The 25,435-nt window shown below is 38.7% G+C and overlaps 1 protein-coding gene across 1 annotated transcript in view; it reads right to left on the bottom strand.

Moving 5' to 3' along the window:
• pio (piopio) overlaps positions 1–10,970 on the bottom strand; it is a 29,884-nt gene extending 18,914 nt beyond the window's left edge. The window contains exon 1 of the mRNA XM_069836527.1: positions 10,816–10,970. Within this exon, the coding sequence (XP_069692628.1) occupies positions 10,816–10,839 (24 nt within the window). The 5' untranslated portion in view covers positions 10,840–10,970. The remainder of the gene's footprint in view (positions 1–10,815) is intronic.
• Positions 10,971–25,435: the final 14,465 nt, after the last annotated feature.

The raw sequence follows: 25,435 nt of genomic DNA, 5'->3' as shown, positions 1-25,435 counted from the left end.
GCCAGAACCTCAATCAGAAGATGTACACGTCCAGTTTTATTGTGGCTGATTGGAATTGGCGACGCTCGTTGTCAGACGCAGGATTCATCGTGATGCAACTTTCTCCTCGCAAGCCCACTTGGAACAGGACGAGAGGATTGGATATCGAATTTCTCTTCGCACTGTGTACATTGACATGGAATTCCTCACTAGCATGAATGAACGAGATCAACTTTGCATTCCTACAGGCGGATATTAAATTGTGGTGGTAATAATTGCGTGGATGTAATTATTTTTTGCACTGATCATTTTTAATGCAGCAGAATAATTATGATCTTGGAAACAGGTAACAACATTAAAATAGTGCCGTTACGTTGGGAGACAAAGCGAAGCAAATGCAGCTCTGCTGGTACGTGTCCATAAAGCCGAAATATGGAGCTGAACTACCGTTGTTTGTGACAGACGTCGGCTGACCTGTCACAGGACTCGAGCCTGTCTGTTGCTCTGCATATCGTGATGTTAAAGGCTCGATGGAACACTAAAGCAACACAAGATGCCCTAGCGCCTGTATGGAAAGATCTGTTCAACAAATGCGTAAGTCTAGGATCAATAGCTGAGATCTGGGAACAGCTAAAATAAAAATCCTGTACAGGGAAAGAGGCACTCGGTGACCCGAACTCATTCATAGGAGTTCAACTGCAGAACATCATCTCCAAGACGTTCGCAACACGAAAGGCAAGATGACACGGAAATAATTCGGGTTCAGTGATGGACAAGCAGCAAGCTGTCTAGTAAAGGGGTAGGAGAAGTGCTGCCAAAAGGAAAGTGCCACGTGGTGTTTGGAGACCGCCTCGACCTCATAAACCGGAAGATGTGATCGAAAAGCTCAAGAAGATCATAGGAAAGGACCATCCCATTTCCACCATAGTAGAGGACATGAGATGCAATATAGGCCTAATAGGAGTTACGGAAGACTGGAATGGACCAAAGAGAATCAGGAACAGAGACACGCACGTAATCACGACATGGGTTCTAGCACAGGATTTGCAAAACAGAAAACTCCATGAAGCCAATGAAAAATGCGTGCGCGATCTGTGCAATCCAAGCTGTTGCCTGTACCACCTGTCAAAGTGCGCGACAGAAAGATATCACTAAGCGATTGTAGTAAAGACATATAAATTGCGCAATTATTATTGCTTTGTTATTATTATTATTATTATTATTATTATTATTATTATTATTATTATTATTATTATTATTGTTACGACATTCGTTGGTTTTTGTTGTACAATGTTGCCATACTTTTCGGCCATTTTTTTGCTCCGACTCGTCAATATTCTGAAGTCTTTGGTCTAGCAATGAAACAAATTATTCGTAGCATTCCTTACTGATCTTCGCTTGTTTCTCCTCATCTCTGTTGCAGACGTCACGCTCACTATACTGGAACAGTTTTGTTAGCTGTAGCTATACCAGAGAGTCTAGCTGTGAAGTGTCCTGTGACTTATCACAGGGTGATGAATATGAGCAAGTAAGAATGTCACGTTCACAGATCCAGTTGGGTAATCTAAAAAATATTTTGGACTTCTAAGCTTTAAGCGTGCATGAATATTGTACGGTATTGTATTGGCCTAACTTTTAATAGAACCACTTTCACTCTCTTTAATTTTATCTTAAAAGATGTTTACTTATCTCTTGGTAGTCCTTCATATCCACTGTGCCTGTAAAACGGATGTGTGCACTTTTTTGAGTCATGTGCATGGGAAGGAGCAGCATAATGGGCTCTAATGTGCCTCACAATTATCCATGTGAATCTTGCATGGTCTTGCTCGCGTGAGATGAATCGATCTGGCCATGTGCATAGGTTCGCTTGCTGTTGTACAGTGATTATTCCATGTCAGCATTTTTTCCGGTCTGGAAAAAACGCCTCTTCGGTTTCTTTGCTGACCTTTCGATTTATTTTCTGTCGTAGAACTGGAATGCATGTTTCATTTAGGCTCGCCGAAGATGTACCTGGATCGGTACTCGTATCCCCCTTAACATAGCGCCGACTTCTTTGAAATATTGGGGAAAGGAGGGCAGGACTCTGCACAGAAGTCGAGAAAACTTTAATTGCTGTTCGTAAAATAATTCTTGCATATTTCATATCAAGTAGCATCGTCTGATTTTTCATGTAATATCAATGAAAATTGCTTAACCCAAAATTATTGAAAATAACGGCCCTTATGCACTGCTTGATCCTTGCAGCGATGGTGATCATGCATTATTAGTGGAATTACTACAACCCAGTTTATCATTCTGTTTCCGTTCATTGCAGTTTCCTTTTGGACTGATTTCCTTTATTAGGAATTTATCTATTTCATCCAAAGCTACACCGCAATCATTGACAAGCACGCACCCCCGATGACGATCATCACAAAAACGATTACTGAAATTCAATGTTCAAACGGTTACTTTTAAATTTCGTAACAAGTTTGTTTATGAAACGAGCGCAAGCGAGTTTCATAATTTTCATACGAGAGTCTTAATTACCATTATAGGCAAGTTTCATACGACTTTTTATGTTCGACCATATTTCTAACTTCAAATTATTTAGGAGTATTCATTTTATTCGCATCTGACTGAAGATCGGAAGTGACCTTGTGCATAGCTCGTAAATTGTGAGATGTGCGCAGACGCGAAAGTATTGATTTTTTCCGAGGAACAATAATGTCATTGACCTTGATATAATTTAGAGAATAACATGAACTAATTTTGATATAACCTGGAAATTGATTTAGAACTGAAAAACGAGATGACAAATTGAATTTATTTGAATATTGTTTACAATTAACGCTAATTATTATAGTAACAGAACATAACCTTCTGCGACAGTATTGGATTTCCAGCCTCCGTGACGTTCCCTTCGTTGTCTTTCGATTGCATATCCGAGAATAATCGAAAACCTGAACTTTAATGAATAGGTGTACTTTAATGACATGTATTAAAGGACTGCTACCAGGTGTATAATTACTACATTTCGGCATGGTCGAGCATATAATATAATATAATATAATATAATATAATATAATATAATATAATATAATATAATATAATATAATATAATATAATATAATATAATATAATTAATATAATATAATATAATATATACGCTCTTTAACATCTGTGTCACATAACGTGTCTAGGACCTTTGAGTACACCAGTAGGCCGTCCCGTGTTGTGTTCATGAAGTGATTCAGGCGCTGATTACTCGCGGTTGTAAATTTCCAATTCGGTGTTTGCCTTGTGACTGAGGGAACCATGAAAATATGGTCAGATTGACCGGCCACGAGGTTTGAAACAGGGACCTCCCGAATGCGACTCCCAAACGTAACCGTCCGAGTCGCCAAATGTAAGCAGACCTGCTCGATGATTTGGGATTTCAGAACGATTCGTTCCCTCGACACCTTCTGTGCAATTTTTATGGAATGTTTGTCTTCACAAACTATAGGCTACGATCAAATGAATTACTCTGCGTATGATGCTGCATGTAAAATAATTTCCATTAACTTTGAAGCTGGTTTCCTACAAGAGCTTCCTTCCATTGCTTCGTCAACATTGTCTGATTTTACTTAACAGCCGTAAATTGTCTAATTGTTCATTAAAATGCGAACCTTCATCAACATCGATAAACAAGTAACTAACGATCTGTCAGTTTGACGATGCCTTTGTTCATGTACTGTAAAGAATATAAACTATTCGTATTCTTACAAGAAGCAATGGTTTGGAGATTAAAGTGTCGGTCAGCTTATCAAAGACGTAGACATGTTGGAAATTAAGACGAACATGTTAGAAATTACCGAAAAAAATAATACACAAAGAAGAAAGGATATAATAATTCAATTCCTGCGAGAAAGCATTGTTACATTTAATCAGAGAGCATAAACACACGAGTTTAAAATACAAGAACTGATGAAGAAATTAAAAAAAAACACTGCAAAATGTAGGCCTAATGCCAGAAAAAGAACCAAACGAATTTATTTCCTAAACTTCAATAGTAATAAGTTCCTGTGAATTAGTAAAATGACCGATTTGCATAGTTATGGTTAGACCGCGGATATTCATGCAATTGCATGTTTTTATTGATTTGGCTTATTGAAAAAGTAAAAATGGATCTTTGCCGATCATGATTTTTACCCTCGAATGAAGCCAACTTTATTTTGCATAAATGCATATTTCGAGGCTTTTAAAACTTAAATGTATGTATATGTTTTTATTTTGTATATTTAAATATAATGCATATATTAACATATTTCCTTGTATTTCCCGATTTATTGTCTAAAGTTGTATAACGTGCAGCACGACGTATTGTTGACAGGCGGTTTCGTAATATAGATTTAATACTATGCAGCAAATATAAGCATATTATTCATTCTGGTAGCACAGGCATGACATTACTGGAAATGATTAATACGAGGAACATCCTATTTGCTTTCTTCCGCATCCTCTGACGACTAATAGACTATGAGATCCGCGTCGGCGCGGCGAGTAGTTAAGCAACACTGTGTCGTTTCAAAGGATAGAAGAAATGAAGAGCTGGAATTAGTTACCGAAAGTAATGCACGCTGGTAACGGTTTAACACTTTGTTTGTTTAACGTATTACAGCACGTTTTGAATATGTTACAATTTTTACATTTATGACAATTACGTCCACACCTGTGGAGTAACGGTTAGCGCGTCTGGCCGCGAAACCAGGTGGCCCGGGTTCGATTCCTGGTTGGGGCAAGTTACCTGGTTGAGGTTTTTTCCGAGGTTTTCCCTCAACCCAATATGAGCAAATGCTGGGTAACTATCAGTGCTGGACCTCGGACTCATTTCACCGGCATTATCACCTTCATCTCATTCAGACGCTAAATAACGTAAGATGTTGATAAACGTACTAACGTACACATTTTACGCGTAACTTCCCAGCCCTGCCAACTGCTGAACCTTACGACAGTTTGGCGCTCTCAAGTGCTAGGAGCATTCCCACCCAGCCAGAGGCGATAGCCACTACGATCTTGTCCGCCACAAGGGTCAGTACTCGCTACGATTTGACGATGTTTACGAAATCCCATTCTCAAATGTTGTGTCAGAGGTTACGAAATGGAAATAAGTTCTTTTGCATTTATTAAATATTTGACACTCGCCAGTTCGTTTTGTTGACTCTCTCGGCTGGCTCTTCTTCATCACAGCTAAATGGCATTCCGTCGTGCGATCTAGCTGCACAAAAATCAAGTTTAGAATTTATGATTTCGGCACAAATGAGTATTAATTTGTGGTTTTGACTGTACAAAGAATGTTAGGGTGCATCCCTTTTGCAACTGTGTTAGCCCTACTTGTCGACCCTCCACTGCAAGTTCAGTCTTCGTGCAAAGCGCTCTTTGTGAGAGGTGATGGATTTGATTCACTGTGATGGAATCCGTTAATCAAAATATGTCCTTTATGACGACATACATATTTTCATATTTCCTTTAATTTGACTGTGTATCGCAAAAGATTTTTATAACGTATGCAAATAGGCCTATACATTTTAAAAATAATTTTCAAGTTTCAGCGTAGCTTATAGTATAGAGACTCACAAAGAAACTTCAACCAATACATTAGGCCTATATGTTATTTCTGTAACTGTATCCGTTTTCCCTTTTTGCGGATATGTAAGAAATTAATAATTTTCTGTGCCGCGGTGCGCGCGACTCCGCTGTGAGTTCGGTCTTAGCTGTGCGCTCTGTAATAGTGTGTTATTCCTTGGTCATTGTCATGGAATTTGTTAATCTAGGTACAGTTTCCCTAGAAAAGGATGAGACGATTGAATATTCCTAAGTCTCAGATGTAAGACACTGCGCATGATCGGACACCAAAGCACTGATACACAAGATAACGAATATTGAGTTACTTAAATTCAGGCTATTTGGTTTGTTACCAGCATCGTTCCGAAATTCACTTCAAAAACTGCAAAAAATATGATAATATTGCGTAAATAAAAGATAAATATATACATAAATCGTGTAGTTAAATCGACAATGGACCTTCATGGCTAGATCGACATTCCGCACAGAAAGGAAAGCTTTCGTGTCGTTTCAATAGCTCAGACGCTAAGACTTCTGCGTGTTGTGTAGAAGAGTGTGAGTTCGATTCCTCGTCTACACAACTATTTTTTTTTTGTCTAAATAACTTTGAAATAGATAAATAACGTTGAAATAGAGTTTTAAAAAGTCCTCAGATTAAGTGTTAATGATCACAGACAATACAAAATTACAAGTTATAATATTATAAACGTTAATCTAATGAATGCATTTATACATACACACATACAATGTAAATGCATATATATTATAAACTAACAATTAAAATGAAATTAAAAAATATTCCTAAGCCACACAGACACACTTTTATAAAGGTTTAGAGTCCTTAGGCTATGTCATTTGTTGAGTAATTATTACAATATTTTATTAGTAGCTTTCCCATATGAGTAAGAAATGCACTCGCACAAAAACAATTTTTGTTAAAAGTGTGGCTTTGGATTATTTCATTGTCACCCCTTCAGTTGATTTGAACTATTTTATCTACGTGTTTGCAATAGTGTTTAATTTAATGTGAATTCAATTTTATTCATGTTATGATTGAACGAAAAAGCACTTTTGGAGTTATTGACTAATTACATATATTAATACTAATTATTAAATGCTTGTGTGAAGTTACCAATTGCAGTATCTTTTGCAAAACCTTGAATGTTTAATTTGTCAATAATATTTCTTTACTATATACTATAAGACGTTAAAAGAATTTGCAATAGATTTGGGATCCTCTACTTTATAATCACTGGTTTTAATGAAAAAATATTTTCTTTCTTGGGATATCTACAAGTTTAACTTTAATAATATTCCGAATAGCTTTAATTGCATTATCTGAATTTTGTACTTTTCTATTCAAATGTATTCTATTTCCCTCTTTCATAATTTTTAATAAATTACACTGTATTTCTTGTAGTATTCAAGAACATGAGGATCATTACATTGCAACTCATTACATATAGATTCTTCTTTTTAATACATGAGATTTTTAAGTCCCTGCGTTATCTACATGTTTTTACTTTTGAATTTTTTTACAACATTGAGAGGAGAACATCCACTGAAGTGATTCTGAAATTAAGTGAAAAATACAATACATTTACTCTTAATATCAGTAGTATCAGTATCATATACGTTTTCCCAAGATTCATTTCGTAGACATAAATGTAAATAATCACTAGATAGGCTACAGCATTTACGACCCTTTTTTAGTTTTTAAATTAATATTTTGAAATTGTTCAGTGACATTGGAAACACTTAGGATTTGTTTATCATGTTCAGACAAGCCATTGATTATAGGTTCTGTCGAATAGGTTCTGTCAATCTAATTCTGTGTGCAAAACTTTTATCAATGGCTGTGCTACTTCAGCTTATATGCAAGTGGGAAAATGACTCTACGACTATGGTTTCCAGTTTCAAGGAGTGAATTTAATTTACTTTTACGGAAAAGTTCCGAGAGATAATCTATGTTTATGTCACTACAGATCACAAATTCCATATGAGCTTTCTAAAGTCTTTTCTTTACAAATTCAATGTTGGCTATAAATATTAATAAATGTAAGAAATATAAATGTAGTTAGAAGTCTGATTTACATTATAAAAAGCAAGAAGTTATATTCCTCGGCAAGATTCGAACTTTCGATGTTTGGTTTTGTCGTCCAACGCATAAGCACGGACCTACTCAATGCTTATGTTAATAACCTACAATTTAGCTGTAGCAATGTAGTGTCATAACTTGGGATTTGTTTACTTAATGTAATTAGATTTAATTTGATTAGTTTCGCAACAATTGAACTTCCTGTTATATCCTGTTATTTAAATATTTAATTTAGGGTTGATTTATGAACTCTTACTGTGCAAGATGCCCCTTATTTCAATAATTCTATATCACGTTAAATAATCATGTCTACACTAAAGTATTATCGCCATCCCTCATTTCTCATCTTAATGGCGAACCGACGTGACATGAGACAGCGATTTATAGCTCTAGTTGAGGCTGGATATGGGGCTAGATCTGCTGCCGTTTGGTCGGTGTTCCTGGAAGTACAGCCGCGAGGGGGTTCATCGTTACCAAAATTCAGGGGAGGTCAAAAATCGCCCTATTCCTGGGCGTCCGCGGATTTCTTCATTGGAAGAGGATGCTCTCTTATTCGAGACAGTTCTACTGGACCCCTTTCGGACTGCTAACGAAATAAGAGCAGCATATAACTTTCCCGGTTCTTCACAGACTGTGATCAGCAGGTTGAGGAACCGCGGTATTAGGAGCCGGAGGGCTGCGCAAATGGAAATATTGGGGGAAGCACAAGCTATCAACCGTCTTGCCTTCGCTACCAATCGAGTGGATTTCGATTGGAGAAATGTAATTTTCTCCGAAGAAACAACCATCTCGAGTGACTACGAAGGTCCTGTCCGTGTCTATCGTGAGGATGGTCTCCGACATGATCAGCGCTATGTGCACCGACGTGAAAGATCGGGGCACTTTAGCATATCGTGTTGGGGGTGGACCTGGCGTTATAGAACGCATCGATGGCCGGTTTAATGCGGGAACTTACGAGCACATTCTGGAAAATATTTTCCTTCCTTCCGTCCGAGAACTTTTTTCCGAAGGAACATTGCTGTTCCAGCAGGGTAACCATCCCGTGCACTATGCCGCAAGCATTCAAAGATGGTTTCAAAGGAGACCCGAGATCGAAATCATTAATTGGCCTCCGAAGTCACCTGATTTGAATGTCATCGAAAATTTATGGGCGGAATTGAAAAAGAGAAGGATAGTCACCTATGCCCACCGACGCCCTCGAAATCGAGACGAATTGTGGGATCAAGTTGTTGACACCTGGGAAGATCTCGCCGGGGATCAGAACTTATTCCACAATCTCGTGACATCCATGCCGGATCGACTTAGAGCTGTAATAGAAGCTGATGGCATGTGGACAAGATTTTAAGTTAACATGTCTCTTTTTGTTTCTTATGATTTTTGTTTGAGGAAGAATACTTTTAACTTCCAAGTAAGATTTATTTATTTATTTTTGACGAGGTTCAGCCCACTTGTAAGACCCAGAAATTGGGCATAAATTATTCCATATTTTTCGACAAATTAGACAGTCGAGGAACTCTGAACATATCAATTACACCTCAATAAAAAAAAGTTTTACCCGGGATCGAACACGAGACGTTTCGGTTATACAGTGGAACCGACACGCTCCTATATGAGCTAACGAGACAAGACAGTGACAGCAGCAGTCCAGAATGTAGATCCCTTAGCAGGCATTTGCCATTCGGTACAGAAAAGCAATGATATTTTGTGACTCGAGCTATGTTGTGAAATCCTGGCCTTAAATGGCAAAATAAATAAATAAATAAATAAATAAATAAATAAATAAATAAATAAATAAATAAATAAATAAATAAATAAATAAATAAAATCAAATAAAAATTTACGCGTATGAAAAATTCTAAAGTGCGGAAAAGTGCGAAACTTAGATTTTATATAATTTATTTATTTTTTTTTTGGAACCCCGTCTTTCCGTTTCAACGTCTGGCGGAATGCTTCGAAATCTGAGCGGATTATGGGGATGGTGTTATTTGCACGTTGTGCTTACATAGGCTATGTTACTTTTAACTCCTGTAAAGAGTTTCATTTAAATCTGTAATATAGGAGAGATGTTATTAATTTTCTTTAAAACCACCCTCTATAAAGCGGTAGTTCCTCCTAAACAAACATAATCAAAGTTTGCACACGAGAAACATATGCTACCTGTAACTTCTGTACAAAGTTCCAGCTAGATTAGCGTCTTCACACACTGTGTGTCTCCTCGCCGATTGCAACAGTAGCACAGTGACATGCGATAACCTAACCTAACCTACCTGGCAGTGATGATGTGAGAAATGAACCTAGAGTCGAAGTTTGTAAAAGCCCCTAAATGTTGATAAGAAATGAAAAGAAAACTCGATAGAAATTACACTTTTCCCGTCATAAAACAGACTACAAGACGCTCCATAGAACTGGAAAAGATAGATAAACTTGTTTTGTTGTGAAAGTTGGAAGGAACAGAGACGGTCAGAAATGCTTGGTTATTAAGAGAAATTCCTTCTCTCACAAATGGATAACATAATAGTGGCTATCTTGACTATCACAAGTTGTTGAGGAATCATTTAATTGTCATAATTTAAAGGTAATTCCTTTGTTGTGCTATGACGATAGGGGCATGATACAGCCTTGCAGTGAGTCAGCCGCTGAGAATGTGTTCTACTCGTGGGTGATCGATCATTGAAAACCAAACTGGACTCCAAGTAGGAATTACAACACAGTACTTCACTCAATAACCCGGAGTGGAGTACAGAGGGTGCGTAGCAACTAGACGCTCAAGCAAGACTCAGTTGTGATTTCACTATTTTACGCACAAGGCAGCAGGGCTACTCTTCGCAGTGATTCTCTGTAGAGTTTTGGCCAGATGTTCGTTTTCTCTGACGCGCAAGTTTCAGTTCCGAGAACCAGACCAACGCCCTCGAGGTGCTAGAGCACAAGTCAAATGCCGATGTGAGCAACAGATGTTTGAAATTGATTATCATCCTTAACGGAGTGTGAAGACAGCAGTCCTGTTCGAACCCCATTGTTCACAGGGAACAATTGATGCAGTGTCGTTACATAGGAGATCCGGGTTGCGACACTGGCGGTGTGACGTCATCCAGACTTACAGTATGTGTAACACTGATATCCCAGGATAAATAAAGAGAAGATGCAATGCTTACCAACAAATGCGCTCCAATATCCATGTCGAAAGAGAAAGTGGGCTGTCGGCGATGCGAACACGTCCTCACTGCACTGACGCCATCTTGCAACTGGACGGCTGGTTCGTGTCTTACCCCCGCGTCACTGTCTCCCACCTGCCGCCTCGCTCACGGAGAAAGTGCGCGCAGGAAGTTACACAACACGAGCACTGCGGGCCGCCGCACTCCCAGGCGTAGGCACATCGTGCATGCTACATGACCGTGAACTCAAGGCCCCGAGCGATAGCAGCCTTCATGGCATGGTGCACATCGGGAAGAGAATTCACACCAGTACCACGGCGATGGGCCCAGCACCGTAGCTTGAGACATTGCAAGACCGATGCGGAGGACAGAGATGTGTACTTTGAGATCCTACGTATCTATGTAGTGACTTATATAGTAAGTACGAAGACAGAGAAAAAGTCTACAGACAACAACATACAGGAAGAAGACATCTGGGCCGTCCATCGAAAAGATGGAAGCAAAATATGATAAAATAGCTGAAATAATTATGATGGCGGTAAGTGGGTGATTTCTAAATGTTTTAAATTTTTATACAGGCGGAAGCGAATTTCTTTGGGACAGGAGATATGGGAGCAGACAAAGTCGAATTCTTTAGACTATATATTTGTGTAGAAAACAATTATCCCTTACATATTTATAAAAGACTAGTTGTTTTGTAAATTGAGGCCTATTTACACAGTATTGCTGCTGACTACGTAGAGGAATCTGAAAGTCTGCACCGCCACCAGTTAATGTTGAAACTATGCCAATCATCTGAAGCTCATTCCTGTAATTGATATCTTAAAAAAGACATTTTTGCTGCAGTCACTTCGTCTCTTCGAATGCTTAGTAGGCACGCCTTCATCACATAAACGGAGTGTGTAAGATAAGGACTGCACGGTTCGAACGGAAGCTATCAGTTGGTCTGATGAAGCAGGAGGACCACCCCAAATAGCCCCGCAGAAAAAGAATTAGAAACGAAACGCTGCAACATTAGGCTCTAAGAGTGACTTAATTCCAATCATACACAATATGGCAACTCTCCCCTATCTACGCACATGAACTCCTGAAAGGACCTTTTCATCACTAAAAGCGTGGAAAACGTGCGTAAGGAACAGCGCATGGGAGAAACGTCTTGATGTATTTTGTACACATGAGAAAGTTTCTGTCAACGAAACTGAGAAACGCAGCAGATTGAAGCGATACCTGATCCTGATGTGTGAGATAAACTCAGGACGTTTGTGACGGAACTGATAAAGCATTGCGCATGTGCATAACTATGCTGCATTGTTGCCATGGGCTCAGACTCGGCAGCAAATGGTTTTCCTTGTGCATTGGTTAGTATTTAGTCCAATGAGTACTTGGTTTCATTCAGATTGCAATTTTATTTTATTATAAGTAACGAAACATTAAAGTTCTGTCGGCGTATGTTTTGGGGGAAAGAAATAGTTCAAACCAAATCCTGGCTGGGACGCTCTATGCAGGATGGCACGCGAGCTGTGAGTTGGAAAGCAGCTTTTGCTTGTATATTAATATCGCGGAAATTTTAATTTTACTCCTCAGAAATGCAAACTGTCATTTATTGCTATGAAAGCCAATGAAAAAATGATAGTTTAGTTTGTTTAATGTATAACTGTATTTGTTTTAGAAGCTAATATCACAAGATTATTGTTTTTTTCCTTCGCAAAATTATATATAGGCTAAGTTACACATTTCAAAAGCACCTAGACCTGCTTGTAGGCCTATTTACATGGGAGCTATTAAACTCACAGAATATAAGATACAGGCTTGTCCTGAATGCCAACTGCGTCCACCGCTGTGGAGTAACGTTAGCCTTCCTTATCGGTTCAAATCCCGGTTGGGCAAGTTACCTGGTTGGTTTTCCTCAACCGTAAGGCGAAAGTTACATATTTATGGTGAATTCTCGGCTTCATCTCGCTATTACCAATCTCATCGACGATAAATAACCCAGTAATTGATACAGAGTCGTTAAATAATTTGAAGACAGTCCATTTTCTCTCGATGTAGGTGGCCTTGACCTCGCTGAAATAATTTATTTGATAAAATTTCTTGACTGAAGAAACACGTCACTTCAGAGAAAACAGCGAAGTGGAATGAAGAAAACGCCGACCTTTGCTAAAAATGGAGTGAATGTTTTTAATGATTTTCTATGCACAACTCCAGAAGTTGATTGGAATACCTCCGTGTCTTCCTGGAAGTAATGTTTGTGTGTAAGTAGATTGAGTATTCTAATTCTTTAAGGTGTGTAAAACAAAACAAGTTATTGATAAACTAACAGAAATGTTAAAAGTGGCTTCTTACACTATACCGATATCTGTTCCCGAAAATTGTGAAAAAAAAAATCCGGCAACCATAATGCACTGCCTCTTTCTTATATGTAATGTTAATGTTGGTGGCCAAAATGAAATCTCTAAAGCAGCAGAGAGGGAAGAAGATGCAAAGCTACAAGCAGGAACGTTCTTTGCAGGTGGCGGATTTTTTAATTTTCCGTAATATAAAACACGTCATATTCTTCTATGTACACAGCAGTTCCTCACCCCCTTAAACTTGATATCGCCGTCGCTACGCTCTGTTTTGTCGTAGTCGACGTGAAAGCGCTCCGCAAAGTAAACGGCGCGAGGCGTTCCTCGCGTGTGACGTCACCGACCTCGAGCAACTGTGCCAAGGCAGCACCGTGCTCGGCGGTCTCATCTGACCGCCAACTAATCCAATACTTATTTTCTTCTTTTCAAATGGGTTATCGTGCTTTTATTATTTTCTTTTTCTCTTTCTTGTGTCTTTTCCTTTCTCTTCGCCTCATGCGTTCCCTTCTTCTTACATATTCATAGCATCGTTCATTCATTCAGGACAGGTCTTTCACTGCAAACCTAGCATTCTCCAGTCCCTCCTATTTTCTGTCTTTCTCTTTGTCTCCTCATATGATCCATATATCTTAATGTCGTCTATCATCTGATATCTTCTTCTGCCCCGAACTCTTCTCCCGTTCACCATTCCTTCCAGTGCATCCTTCAGTAGGCAGTTTCTTCTCAGCCAGTGACCCAGCCAATTCCTTTTCCTCTTTCTGATCAGTTTCAGCATAATTCTTTCTTCACCCACTTTTTCCAACACATCTTCGTTTCTTCTTCTGTTTGTCCACTTCACACGCTCCATTCTTCTCCATATCCACATTTCAAATGCTTCTATTCGCTTCTCTTCACTTCGTCGTAATGTCCACTTTCTGCCCCATACAATGTCACATTCTATATAAAGCACTTCACTAGTCTCTTCCTTAGTTCTTTCTCCAGAGGTCCGCAGAAGATGCTCCTGTTTCTATTAAAACTTCCCTTGCCATTGCTATCCTCCTTTTGACTTCCTGGCAGCAGCTCATGTTACTGCTTATAGTACATCCCAAGTATTTCAAGCTGTCCACTTGCTCTACTGTCTCATTTAGAATTCGCAAGTTTACCTTCTTTATCTTTCTTCCAATAACCATGGTCTTCGTCTTGTTTGCATTTATCTTCATCCCATACTGCTCACAGCTGTCATTTAGCTCCAGTAGCATATCCCTTAGTATCATCTCCTCTTCTGCTAACAACGCCATATCATCAGCAAATCTTATGCACTTTATTCTTCTTACTCCTACTATCACTCCCCCATGTTCTGAAAACAGTAGCATCGTTAATAGTTGCTTGCTCTAAAGGGAAAAGACTCGCTCAGTGCTTCATCCTAACACAAGTCTGAGAAAACGTTCCTCACGTGTCATGCCGTACGGCACTTGATAGCTTGTGTAACCATGGAGAATAATAAAATCTTTGAGATAGAATACACATAAATACAGGATGTCACTTAAAAATGTTTCCGATGACGTCACAATTCGTACAACGATGATATCAAGAATGGTTTCTTTTTGCTAAAAAGTGTTTTTTAAATATACTGTTTGACGTGTCCGAACGTTTTTTGAAAAACATTTCCATTTAGCTGTGGCATAAAATATGCGTGATTTTTGAAACGCACTGTATGATTATATCTCGTGACCAGAACATAGTACGAAATGGAAATATAAAAATTGAAAATTTATCATTTGAAGAGGTGGAAAAATTGAAATATCTTGGAGCAACAATAACAAATATAAAATGAAGCTGTGCTGGAAAGAGTGGGTGAAGAAAGAATGATGTTGAGACTGATCAGGAAGAGGAAAAGGAATTGGCTGGGTCACTGGCTGAGAAGAAACTGCCTACTGAAGGATGCACTGGAAGGAATGGTGAACGGGAGAAGAGTTCGGGGCAGAATAAGATATCAGATGATAGACGACATGAAGATATATGGATCATATGAGGAGACAAAGAGAAGGCAGAAAATAGGAAGATTGAAGAAAGCTGGGTTTGCAGTGAAAGACCTGCCCTTGGGCAGAACACTGAATGACACTCGGAAGAAAATTAAACGCAGAATAAATATGGGAAATCCTGTTATTATTCGACTGAGAAGCTTTTGTCATCCAGTCTGCTGTCAAAAATGCTGAAAGTTGGAATTTATAAAACAGTTATATTACCGGTACTGATTGTTCTGTATGGTTGTGAAACTTGGACTCTCACGTTGAGAGAGGAACAGAGAATACGGTGCTTAGGAAAATATTTGGGGCTAAGAGGGATGAAGTTACGGGAGAATGGAGAAAGTTACACAACGCAGAGCTGCACGGATTGTGCATAATTAGGAACATTAAATCCAGACGTTTGAGATGGGCAGGGCATGTAGCACGTATGGGCGAATCCAGAATGCATATAGAGTGACAGTTGGGAGGCCGGAAGGAAAAAGACCTTTGAGGAGTTCGAGACGTAGATGGGAGGATAATATTAAAATGGATTTGAGGGAGGTGTGATATGATGGTATTTTTCCCTCCTGCCTCCCAACTAACACTCTATATGCATTTCTAGCTGCTGGCCTCACGTTCACATGTCGAAGCAGAGCTGGACGACCATCCAACTAGAATGGAGGTATCGTGTGGTTAGCACGACGATCCCCCCAGCCGTTAGCGCTGGCTTTCGCAACCGGATTTTGCTACCTACCGTAGCTCCCGAAGTGCATCACGATAAGTTCAATCCAGAAATTCTTTTTAGTTCTTCAAACTAAGTCAAGCTAAATGACACACCCCACACCCCCGTATATGGATATCAGTAGGCTGATTGTAGGGAGGTAATCAGAAAGTGCCTGCCGTACTCCATCCAACTCACGATCTGCTGGTGCTCGGCTCAAGGACCGCGACCTCTGACGTCACAGTGTGGTCATCCCATTGTCAAGAAGCTGATCTAACCTGCCTTGTGCCGCGGTGTTGCCACCTTGCGTTTCCGCGTCTGCTATCTTCTCGTGTCCGTCCATTTCAATCTACGTACGAAACTAAGCTGGAATTACTCCTTTGTAGCATTTGTGATTCCCGGATATGGAAGAGGAACTTTGTCTTGTGATTATTTTGTGTTGTTTCAAGCCAAATCTTCAGCCTTATTAACCGAATAACCACAATAAATTATGAAAATAATTTTAGTATTATCAGAATAATAATAATAATAATAATAATAATAATAATAATGATAATAGTAATGTTAGGAGTAAAATTTGCATTGGAACCCATACGTTAGAACAGGTAAACTCATTTAAATATTTAGGTTATAATTTGACATATTTACCTGTTACTGATATATCTGAAAACATTCAACATTTTAATGGAGTCTTAAGAACCATCAACCAGGTTTTCACAACCACGAAAACCCAAAAACATACCAGGTTAAAAGCATATAAAGTTCTAGCAAGACCTGTCCTCATGTATGGTAGTGAGGCCTGGACTGTCCGAAACTCAGATGTTCAATGCCTAACAACTGCGGAAATGAGATTTCTAAGGAGGACTGCCGGCCACAGCTTGCTTGACCACAAAAGGAATGAACTACAAAATAATTGGAAATTACACTTATTTATGAACATCTCAACCACTATAGACAAAAATGGGTTAACCATGTCAATAGAATGGACCGTTCCAGACACCCAAGACAAATTCTCCGCTATATACCACATGGAAGACGATCTTTGGGACGCTCCCTGAAAAGATGGATGGAGAGCGTAACAGGCCACTAGGCCTAATACCTGCAAAGACGATGATGATGATGATGATGATGATCACATTTACTTACAAACGGCTTTAAAGGAGGTTCATTGCCGCCCTCACATAAGCCCGTCATTGGTCCCTATCTTGAGCAAGATTAATCCAGTCCCTACCATCACATCCCACCTTCCTCAAATCCATTTTAATATTATCCTCCCATCTACGTCTCGAACTCCTCAAAGGTCTTTTTCCCTCCTGCCTTCCAACTAACACTCTATATGCATTTCTGGATTCGCCCATACATGCTACATGCCCTGCCCATCTCAAACGTCTGGTTTTAATGTTGCTAATTATGACAGGTGAAGAATACAATGCGTGCAGTTCTGTGTTGTGTAACTTTCTCCATTCTCCTGTAACTTCATCCCTCTTAGCCCCAAATATTTTGCTAAGCACCTTATTCTCGAACAACTTTAACCTCTCTCAAAGTGAGAGTCCAAGATTATTATTATTATTATTATTATTATTATTATTATTATTATTATCATCATCATCATTATGTGTGTATATAATGCCTACCCACTTCCCTTGCGTTATTCGGGTTCCGCATATGGCGGATAGATAGCAGAACTGTGATCCATTTTCAATTTGTACGCCACTTGGGCGGACCGCGCTGTACATGATGTGTATCTGTGAAGAGTTATGTGGTGTACTGGGGTGAGTGTATGTGTAGGGAATGGGTGAGGATGATGATGGTGAGGAAGAGAGAAAGGGAAACCCGGTGCCGGCACATAACCTACTCCTGTCGAATAGCACCAAGGAGCCCTCCAGGCTTAACGTCTCCATCCGGCGGACGAATCACTGTCAACAGTGACATATGCCTTCCCTTCATATGCACTGCGGAGAGATTTGGGATTTAACCGGCATATCGGTGCACAAGCCACTTCTCCTAATTCCGAGATAGAAATTTTACATGAAAATTTCTGACCCCGCCGGGAATCAAACCCGGTCAGCTAGTCTGGAAATATTATTATTATTATTATTATTATTATTATTATTATTATTATTATTATTATTATTATTATTATTAAAAAAGGTAATTTTTGTGGAACGCCATACGACATATATGTTGTAGAACTCTTGGATTTCTTGATCTCAATGCATGTTTTCTGTATATTTTACCATTTCATACACCCACGAAGAGAATTCTGTTATCCATTTAGATAAGCTCCAGGATAATATGGCCACTACAAATCGAATGATGATGAAATACTACTGCCGCTGATGATGGTAGCTCCAAACTTTCTTGTCATCATCATTATAATCAAGTTGTGAAGGATTATAAAAGAAGATGGTTTAGCATGACGTTATGTCTGTATCCATGCACAACCTTCACTATTTCATGCAATGACGCAAAATCGGTGACGTAATTGTTCTCTTCAGCATTAGATGTACTAATGCATATTACAGCATATGCAAGTTGCGAAACAGGGCTGTGTCAATACTCAAGTAATGTGGATTCTCTTTGCGTGATGGTTATTATTTGCAGCATGAAAAAAGTTTTCCCAGACATTTTGAGGGCAAATTTCGGTCAGAAAAATACGAGTTGTTGTGGATCATGGGCTGAGTAGCCCTCGTGGGGTTCAACACTTAAGATGAGACTCATGCTCGTGCGAGCCATGCTGACCATCATCCGCGGTTTAGGGTTAGTTCTACAATGGGTTGTTTCCGATCTCTGGAAACGAATTTGAATGACGTCATGTGTCACACGACAGTTGAACTGTGGTGAGAGGTGACAGACAGTAGTGAGTGATCTCATAGTCGGAGTGCACGGTGTCTCCCAGCAGCAATGCCCAAGAAAGTTGACTCTTTTTGGGAGGGGTACATTACGACTCTTTCCAATGTCAAGTACCGTTAAGTGAAAACAAAAGAAGCCTGCAATAAACATAGTTTCGTTATTTCCAAGAAAGGCATCTTCTTTGCACTTAATAAGATTGGTAAAGCTCGGATGGGATGAATTTTGTAATATCTCGTGGGGTGCAGCGGCTTTTAGCGGGGTTAGATTTGCTTGCTTTTTTCCCTCTGGAGTTAATTCCATCCCAGCTTTGCCAGTCTTATTACTGTAAGTACACAGAAGATGCCTTTCTTGGAAATGAAGAAACCAGGTTTTTTGCAGGCTCCTTTGATTTTCACATAACTGTACTTGGCATCGGAAATAGGTATGTACTCCTCCCAAAAAAATCTCGATTTTCTTGGGGATTGCTGCTGTGAGATACCGTGCACTCTATGAGGTCACTCACTACTGGTCTGTCACCTCGCACCACAGTTCAGCTGTCGTGTGACACAAGACGTCATTCAAATTCGTTTCTAGAGATCGGAAACAACCCTGCACTTTAGATCGTTTCCATAAAATAAAATCTGATCGTCCCTTCTGACGTGTATGTATGTATGTATGTATGTTGACGACCTTGTTTTCGCCCTATATTCCTTGCTTTGTCGTTATTACATGTATGTACCAGTAGTATGTTTTTAGTCACTAAAAGACTCATGTACGTAATTTTATTAATCATATGAAGATTGAGTTTCTGCAAAGCATATATTTCAAGATTTTGACTAATGAACTTTCTTTTCCACAGCGGTACATCCAGCAACATTAATACTGATCGGTCCATCGTTCCCCCGATTTTATTCTTTCGGAATTCTGAATACTCTTCTATTTTTTCAAGGTGTGCTTTCCAGCTTGTCTGGTATTGTTTTATTTTGTCTAACAATTTTAAAATGTGCTATCCCTGTTTGATGTCTTCGTGTATCCTTTGACACCTTTCAGAAAGCTTATTTCTGTTGTTTCAACTCTTCTTCGCTAAAGTCCACATAAGTGAGCTCGAAAGATAGTCTGTTACAAAGTTTAAAGGAGTTTCTTCCACACAAATAGTTAAATCTAGTTTTAGTTGTACCCCAGGTGATAAAAGTTCTTTATTCACCGCAATCTGAGCTTTTGTTGAAATGGGTCTTCCGAAAGCTACAACTTCCCCTTTTAGTATACATTTTATTTGTACTCGCTTCTTGCAAGCGATCGCTGTCTGATTCTCGCGTCTGCTATTCAGTAATTAGTTATAAAATGTTTCTTGGATACAAACTGGCAAGATGAAGCACAGCACAGATTTTCATCGCGCATTTAGAAATGTCTCGTATAAATATTAGCCATGTAAATAAATGCGTTGGAGGCATACTTCATAATGAGGATGAATTTCTTGCAGATGACATCATACATATTGCTATAGCCTATGAAGATTTTGAAGACTCAGTAATCACATGTAGGCCTGTATTCAATACTAACACCATTTTTATTTCTTCTTGTCTGTAATTTTTATTTAGTATTTTGTGTGAAGTTTCTGGACCTTTAGGGTGTCCCGGTTTGCCGGTTAGATGTTCTGTTTGAAAATATATAAGATAGCTCAAGAGTTAGAATTTCAACAAAAGTAAAACAATATTTACCTTCGACAGACGGCCCTTTTCGACGCTATTTGTCGTCGTCTTCAGTGTCTCTTGAACCACTCGACAAATAGCGTCGAAACGGGCCGTCTGTCGAAGGTAAATACCTTTTTAACAATTTTAACACTTTTAACGTGTGACAGAGTAAATTTTATGTTTTTAACAAAGTGTTAACGAGAACTTTAATCAATGAGTAAAACAATAATTTAAAACTTTTAAGAGATCTTAAAAGGTACTGTGAAATGTTCAGTTAATTTCAAGACACTGCACTGAATAACATTTATATCGTAGTGGAGGCTTCAAACAGACGAGTGGTGATTCGACCTGTTGCGAGTCTGTGGCAATCGCGGCCGGCGTGAGGGAAAGTGTCGCTTACTTCTCCATTAAGGTCGCATCGCAGTGACCGATGTGCAGACTTCGAAAACGAAACCCACGGCGCCTTAGATCATAGCAATTCAGACTGCATTGCTACAGTACCATCCTCATTCTGCCACCTCGACTCTTCCTACTCTTCATCAGCCATATTCTATATGGGAAAATATAACTGGTAAAATATCTTGATACCCACCTTATTGTTCCTTATATGCATTAAACAGTGAATATCGTTTCTGATATGAATTATTATATTTGTTGTCAAATTCTGGTATTTCTGTGGTAAGTAAAACGTTTGTCCATTTTAAGTTAATAAACGGCATGCCTGTGCTAAGTTCTCTAACTCTGTGTATAATCCAGCTCTGAAATGGTGGCATCCACTCAGAAACCTATTTTCGTTTTAGGAACGATCCTACGTTTTAGGGTACAATAGGGGTGTACAGTTGGTTGTCAGTTGCCTCTCGCCGTGTTACTAGCTGACCGCAATATGTACATCGGTTAGCTAGCTTTCTAGCATTATATTCTACTAATGTGATTTTGTAATTCTCAATTTTTGCTATCTTATTACTTATTCAATTTTATTATTTTTTTATTTTAGTAGGTTATTTTACGACGCTTTATCAACAGCTTAGGTTATTTAGCGTCTGAATGAGATGAAGGTGATAATGCCGGTGAAATGAGTCCGGAGTCCAACACCGAAAGTTACCCAGCATTTGCTCATATTGGGTTGAGGGAAAACCCCGGCAAAAACCTCAACCAGGTAACTTGTCTCGACCGGGAATCGAATCCGGGCCACCCGGGTTCGGGGCCAGACGCGCTAACCGTTACTCCACAGGTGTGGACTAATTTTATTAATGCTATACGCGAGAAACAAAATAAATTTTACAATTTGAAATTATGTCAGGCTTAGCCAGTTTAGGGAATTATGTTTGCAGTCATAATTGTACACAACTCTCACCCCACCCCACTTTGTTCTGCTAGGGAATAGGACTACCCCACCACTAACCGTCCCTTCTTGCCGGTTTACTTGTTTCCGCAACTGAGTGCCATCAGACTGCACCTGTTCTATAAATAACTGGGTGATACGTCACTGAAACCTTCTTGTTTCGTAAAATACTTTCTTACAAACTATGGAATTAAATACCCATTTCCTAGAGACAGAGTTCAATCGATAAAACGATGGGCTCCGAACGGGCGATGATGGGCGATTCAAGTCTTTCTCTGGAGGTAAAAACGGTCGAAAAAGGAGCCCTTCGTTTTGCAAATGACCGATGTTTAAAACAATAGGCCTACTGTCTAATTGGCACATAAAGTAGGGATGTTGGAAATTAAACCAACAAGAACGAAAAAGTTTATTCATAATCAATATGAAAACGTCTTTTTCTTATCCATATGAAATGTCTTATTTGGGACATACTTCAACAGTGAAGTCTATTGCTGAAAAAGAATTCATGATAGAGTTTCACGAGGTTACGGTGAAGTATGTATTAGTACTATGTGTAACGGATTGAAAATGTATTTATTTAATTCAGTAACTAAAAAAGATTACGTTCGTGATTTTATTTTCTGTCATTATTATCGTCATATTACACTCATTGCTGTTAAATTTATATGCTAAAATAAGTCTATTAAAATATCAGTCATTATCACTAGAAAATGAGGGAAGAATGTGACGGTGACGATACTTTGTTCAGAGTCATCAAAAGTCCATTGCACGACGTAGTCAACAATTAGATGCTCCTAAATCCATTGCACGACGGTAGTCAACAATTAGATGTTCCTAAATCCATTAAACGACGTAGTCAACAATTAGATGTTCCTAAATCCATTGCACGACGTAGTCAACAATTAGATGTTCCTAAATCCATTGCACGACGGTAGTCAACAATTAGATGTTCCTAAATCCATTGCACGACGTAGTCAACAATTAGATGCTCCTAAATCCATTGCACGACGGTAGTCAACAATTAGATGTTCCTAAATCCATTACACGACGTAGTCAACAATTAGATGTTCCTAAATCCATTGCACGATGGTAGTCAACAATTAGATGTTCCTAAATCCATTGCACGACGGTAATCAACAATTAGATGTTCCTAAATCCATTACACGACGTAGTCAACAATTAGATGTTCCTAAATCCATTACACGACGTAGTCAACAATTAGATGTTCCTAAATCCATTGCACGACGGTAGTCAACAATTAAATGTTCCTAAACCCATTACACGACGTAGTCAACAATTAGATGTTCCTAAATCCATTGCACGACGTAGTCAACAATTAGATGTTCCTAAATCCATTACACGACGTAGTCAACAATTAGATGTTCCTAAATCCATTGCACGACGGTAGTCAACAATTAGATGTTCCTAAATCCATTACACGACGTAGTCAACAATTAAATGTTCCTAAATCCATTACACGATGTAGTCAACAATTAGATGTTCCTAAATCCATTGCACGACGTAGTCAACAATTAGATGTTCCTAAATCCATTACACGACGTAGTCAACAATTAGATGTTCCTAAATCCATTGCACGACGGTAGTCAACAATTAGATGTTCCTAAATCCATTACACGACGTAGTCAACAATTAAGTGTTCCTAAATCCATTGCACGATGTAGTCAACAATTAGATGTTCTAAATCCATTACACGACGTAGTCAACAATTAGATGTTCCTAAATCCATTACACGACGGTAGTCAACAATTAGATGTTCCTAAATCCATTATACGACGTAGTCAACAATTAGATGTTCCTAAATCCATTGCACGAAGTAGTCAACAATTAAATGTTCCTAAATCCATTGCGCGACGTAGTCAAAAATTAGATGTTCCTAAATCCATTGCACGACGTAGTCAACAATTAGATGTTCCTAAATCCATTGCACGACGGTACTCAACAATTGGATGTTCCTAAATCCATTACACGACTTAGTCAACAATTAGATGTTCCTAAATCCATAGCACGACGGTAGTCAACAATTAGATTTTCCTAAATCCATTACACGATGTAGTCAACAATTAGATGTTCCTAAATCCATTGCACGACGGTAGTCAACAATTAGATGTTCCTAAATCCATTACACGACGTAGTCAACAATTAGATGTTCCTAAATCCATTACACGACGTAGTCAACAATTAGATGTTCCTAAATCCATTGCACGACGGTAGTCAACAATTAGATGTTCCTAAATCCATTGCACGACGTAGTCAACAATTAGATGCTCCGAAATCCATTGCACGACGGTAGTCAACAATTAGATGTTCCTAAATCCATTACACGACGTAGTCAACAATTAGATGTTCCTAAATCCATTGCACGATGGTAGTCAACAATTAGATGTTCCTTAATCCATTGCACGACGGTAATCAACAATTAGATGTTCCTAAATCCATTACACGACGTAGTCAACAATTAGATGTTCCTAAATCCATTACACGACGTAGTCAACAATTAGATGTTCCTAAATCCATTGCACGACGGTAGTCAACAATTGAATGTTCCTAAATCCATTACACGACGTAGTCAACAATAAGATGTTCCTAAATCCATTGCACGACGTAGTCAACAATTAGATGTTCCTAAATCCATTACACGACGTAGTCAACAATTAGATGTTCCTAAATCCATTGCACGACGGTAGTCAACAATTAGATGTTCCTAAATCCATTACACGACGTAGTCAACAATTAAATGTTCCTAAATCCATTGCACAATGTAGTCAACAATTAGATGTTCCTAAATCCATTGCACGACGTAGTCAACAATTAGATGTTCCTAAATCCGTTACACGACGTAGTCAACAATTAGATGTTCCTAAATCCATTGCACGACGTAGTCAACAATTAGATGTTCCTAAATCCATTACACGACGTAGTCAACAATTAAATGTTCCTAAATCCATTGCACGATGTAGTCAACAATTAGATGTTCCTAAATCCATTACACGACTTAGTCAACAATTAGATGTTCCTAAATCCATTACACGACGGTAGTCAACAATTAGATGTTCCTAAATCCATTACACGACGTAGTCAACAATTAGATGTTCCTAAATCCATTGCACGAAGTAGTCAACAATTAAATGTTCCTAAATCCATTGCACGACGTAGTCAACAATTAGATGTTCCTAAATCCATTACACGACGTAGTCAACAATTAAATGTTCCTAAATCCATTGCACGACGTAGTCAACAATTAGATGTTCCTAAATCCATTACACGACGTAGTCAACAATTAGATGTTCCTAAATCCATTGCACGACGGTAGTCAACAATTAGATGTTCCTAAATTCATTACACGACGTAGTCAACAATTAAATGTTCCTAAATCCATTGCACGATGTAGTCAACAATTGGATGTTCCTAAATCCATTACACGACGTAGTCAACAATTAGATGTTCCTAAATCCATTACACGACGGTAGTCAACAATTAGATGTTCCTAAATCCATTACACGACGTAGTCAACAATTAGATGTTCCTAAATCCATTGCACGAAGTAGTCAACAATTAAATGTTCCTAAATCCATTACACGACGTAGTCAACAATTACATGTTCCTAAATCCATTGCACGACGTAGTCAACAATTAGATGTTCCTAAATCCATTGCACGACGGTAGTCAACAATTGGATGTTCCTA

Source organism: Periplaneta americana, chromosome 9 (genome assembly GCF_040183065.1).
Source record: "Periplaneta americana isolate PAMFEO1 chromosome 9, P.americana_PAMFEO1_priV1, whole genome shotgun sequence".
Taxonomy (NCBI): Eukaryota; Metazoa; Arthropoda; class Insecta; order Blattodea; family Blattidae; genus Periplaneta; species Periplaneta americana.
This window is presented reverse-complemented; position numbering and strand designations above follow the sequence as displayed.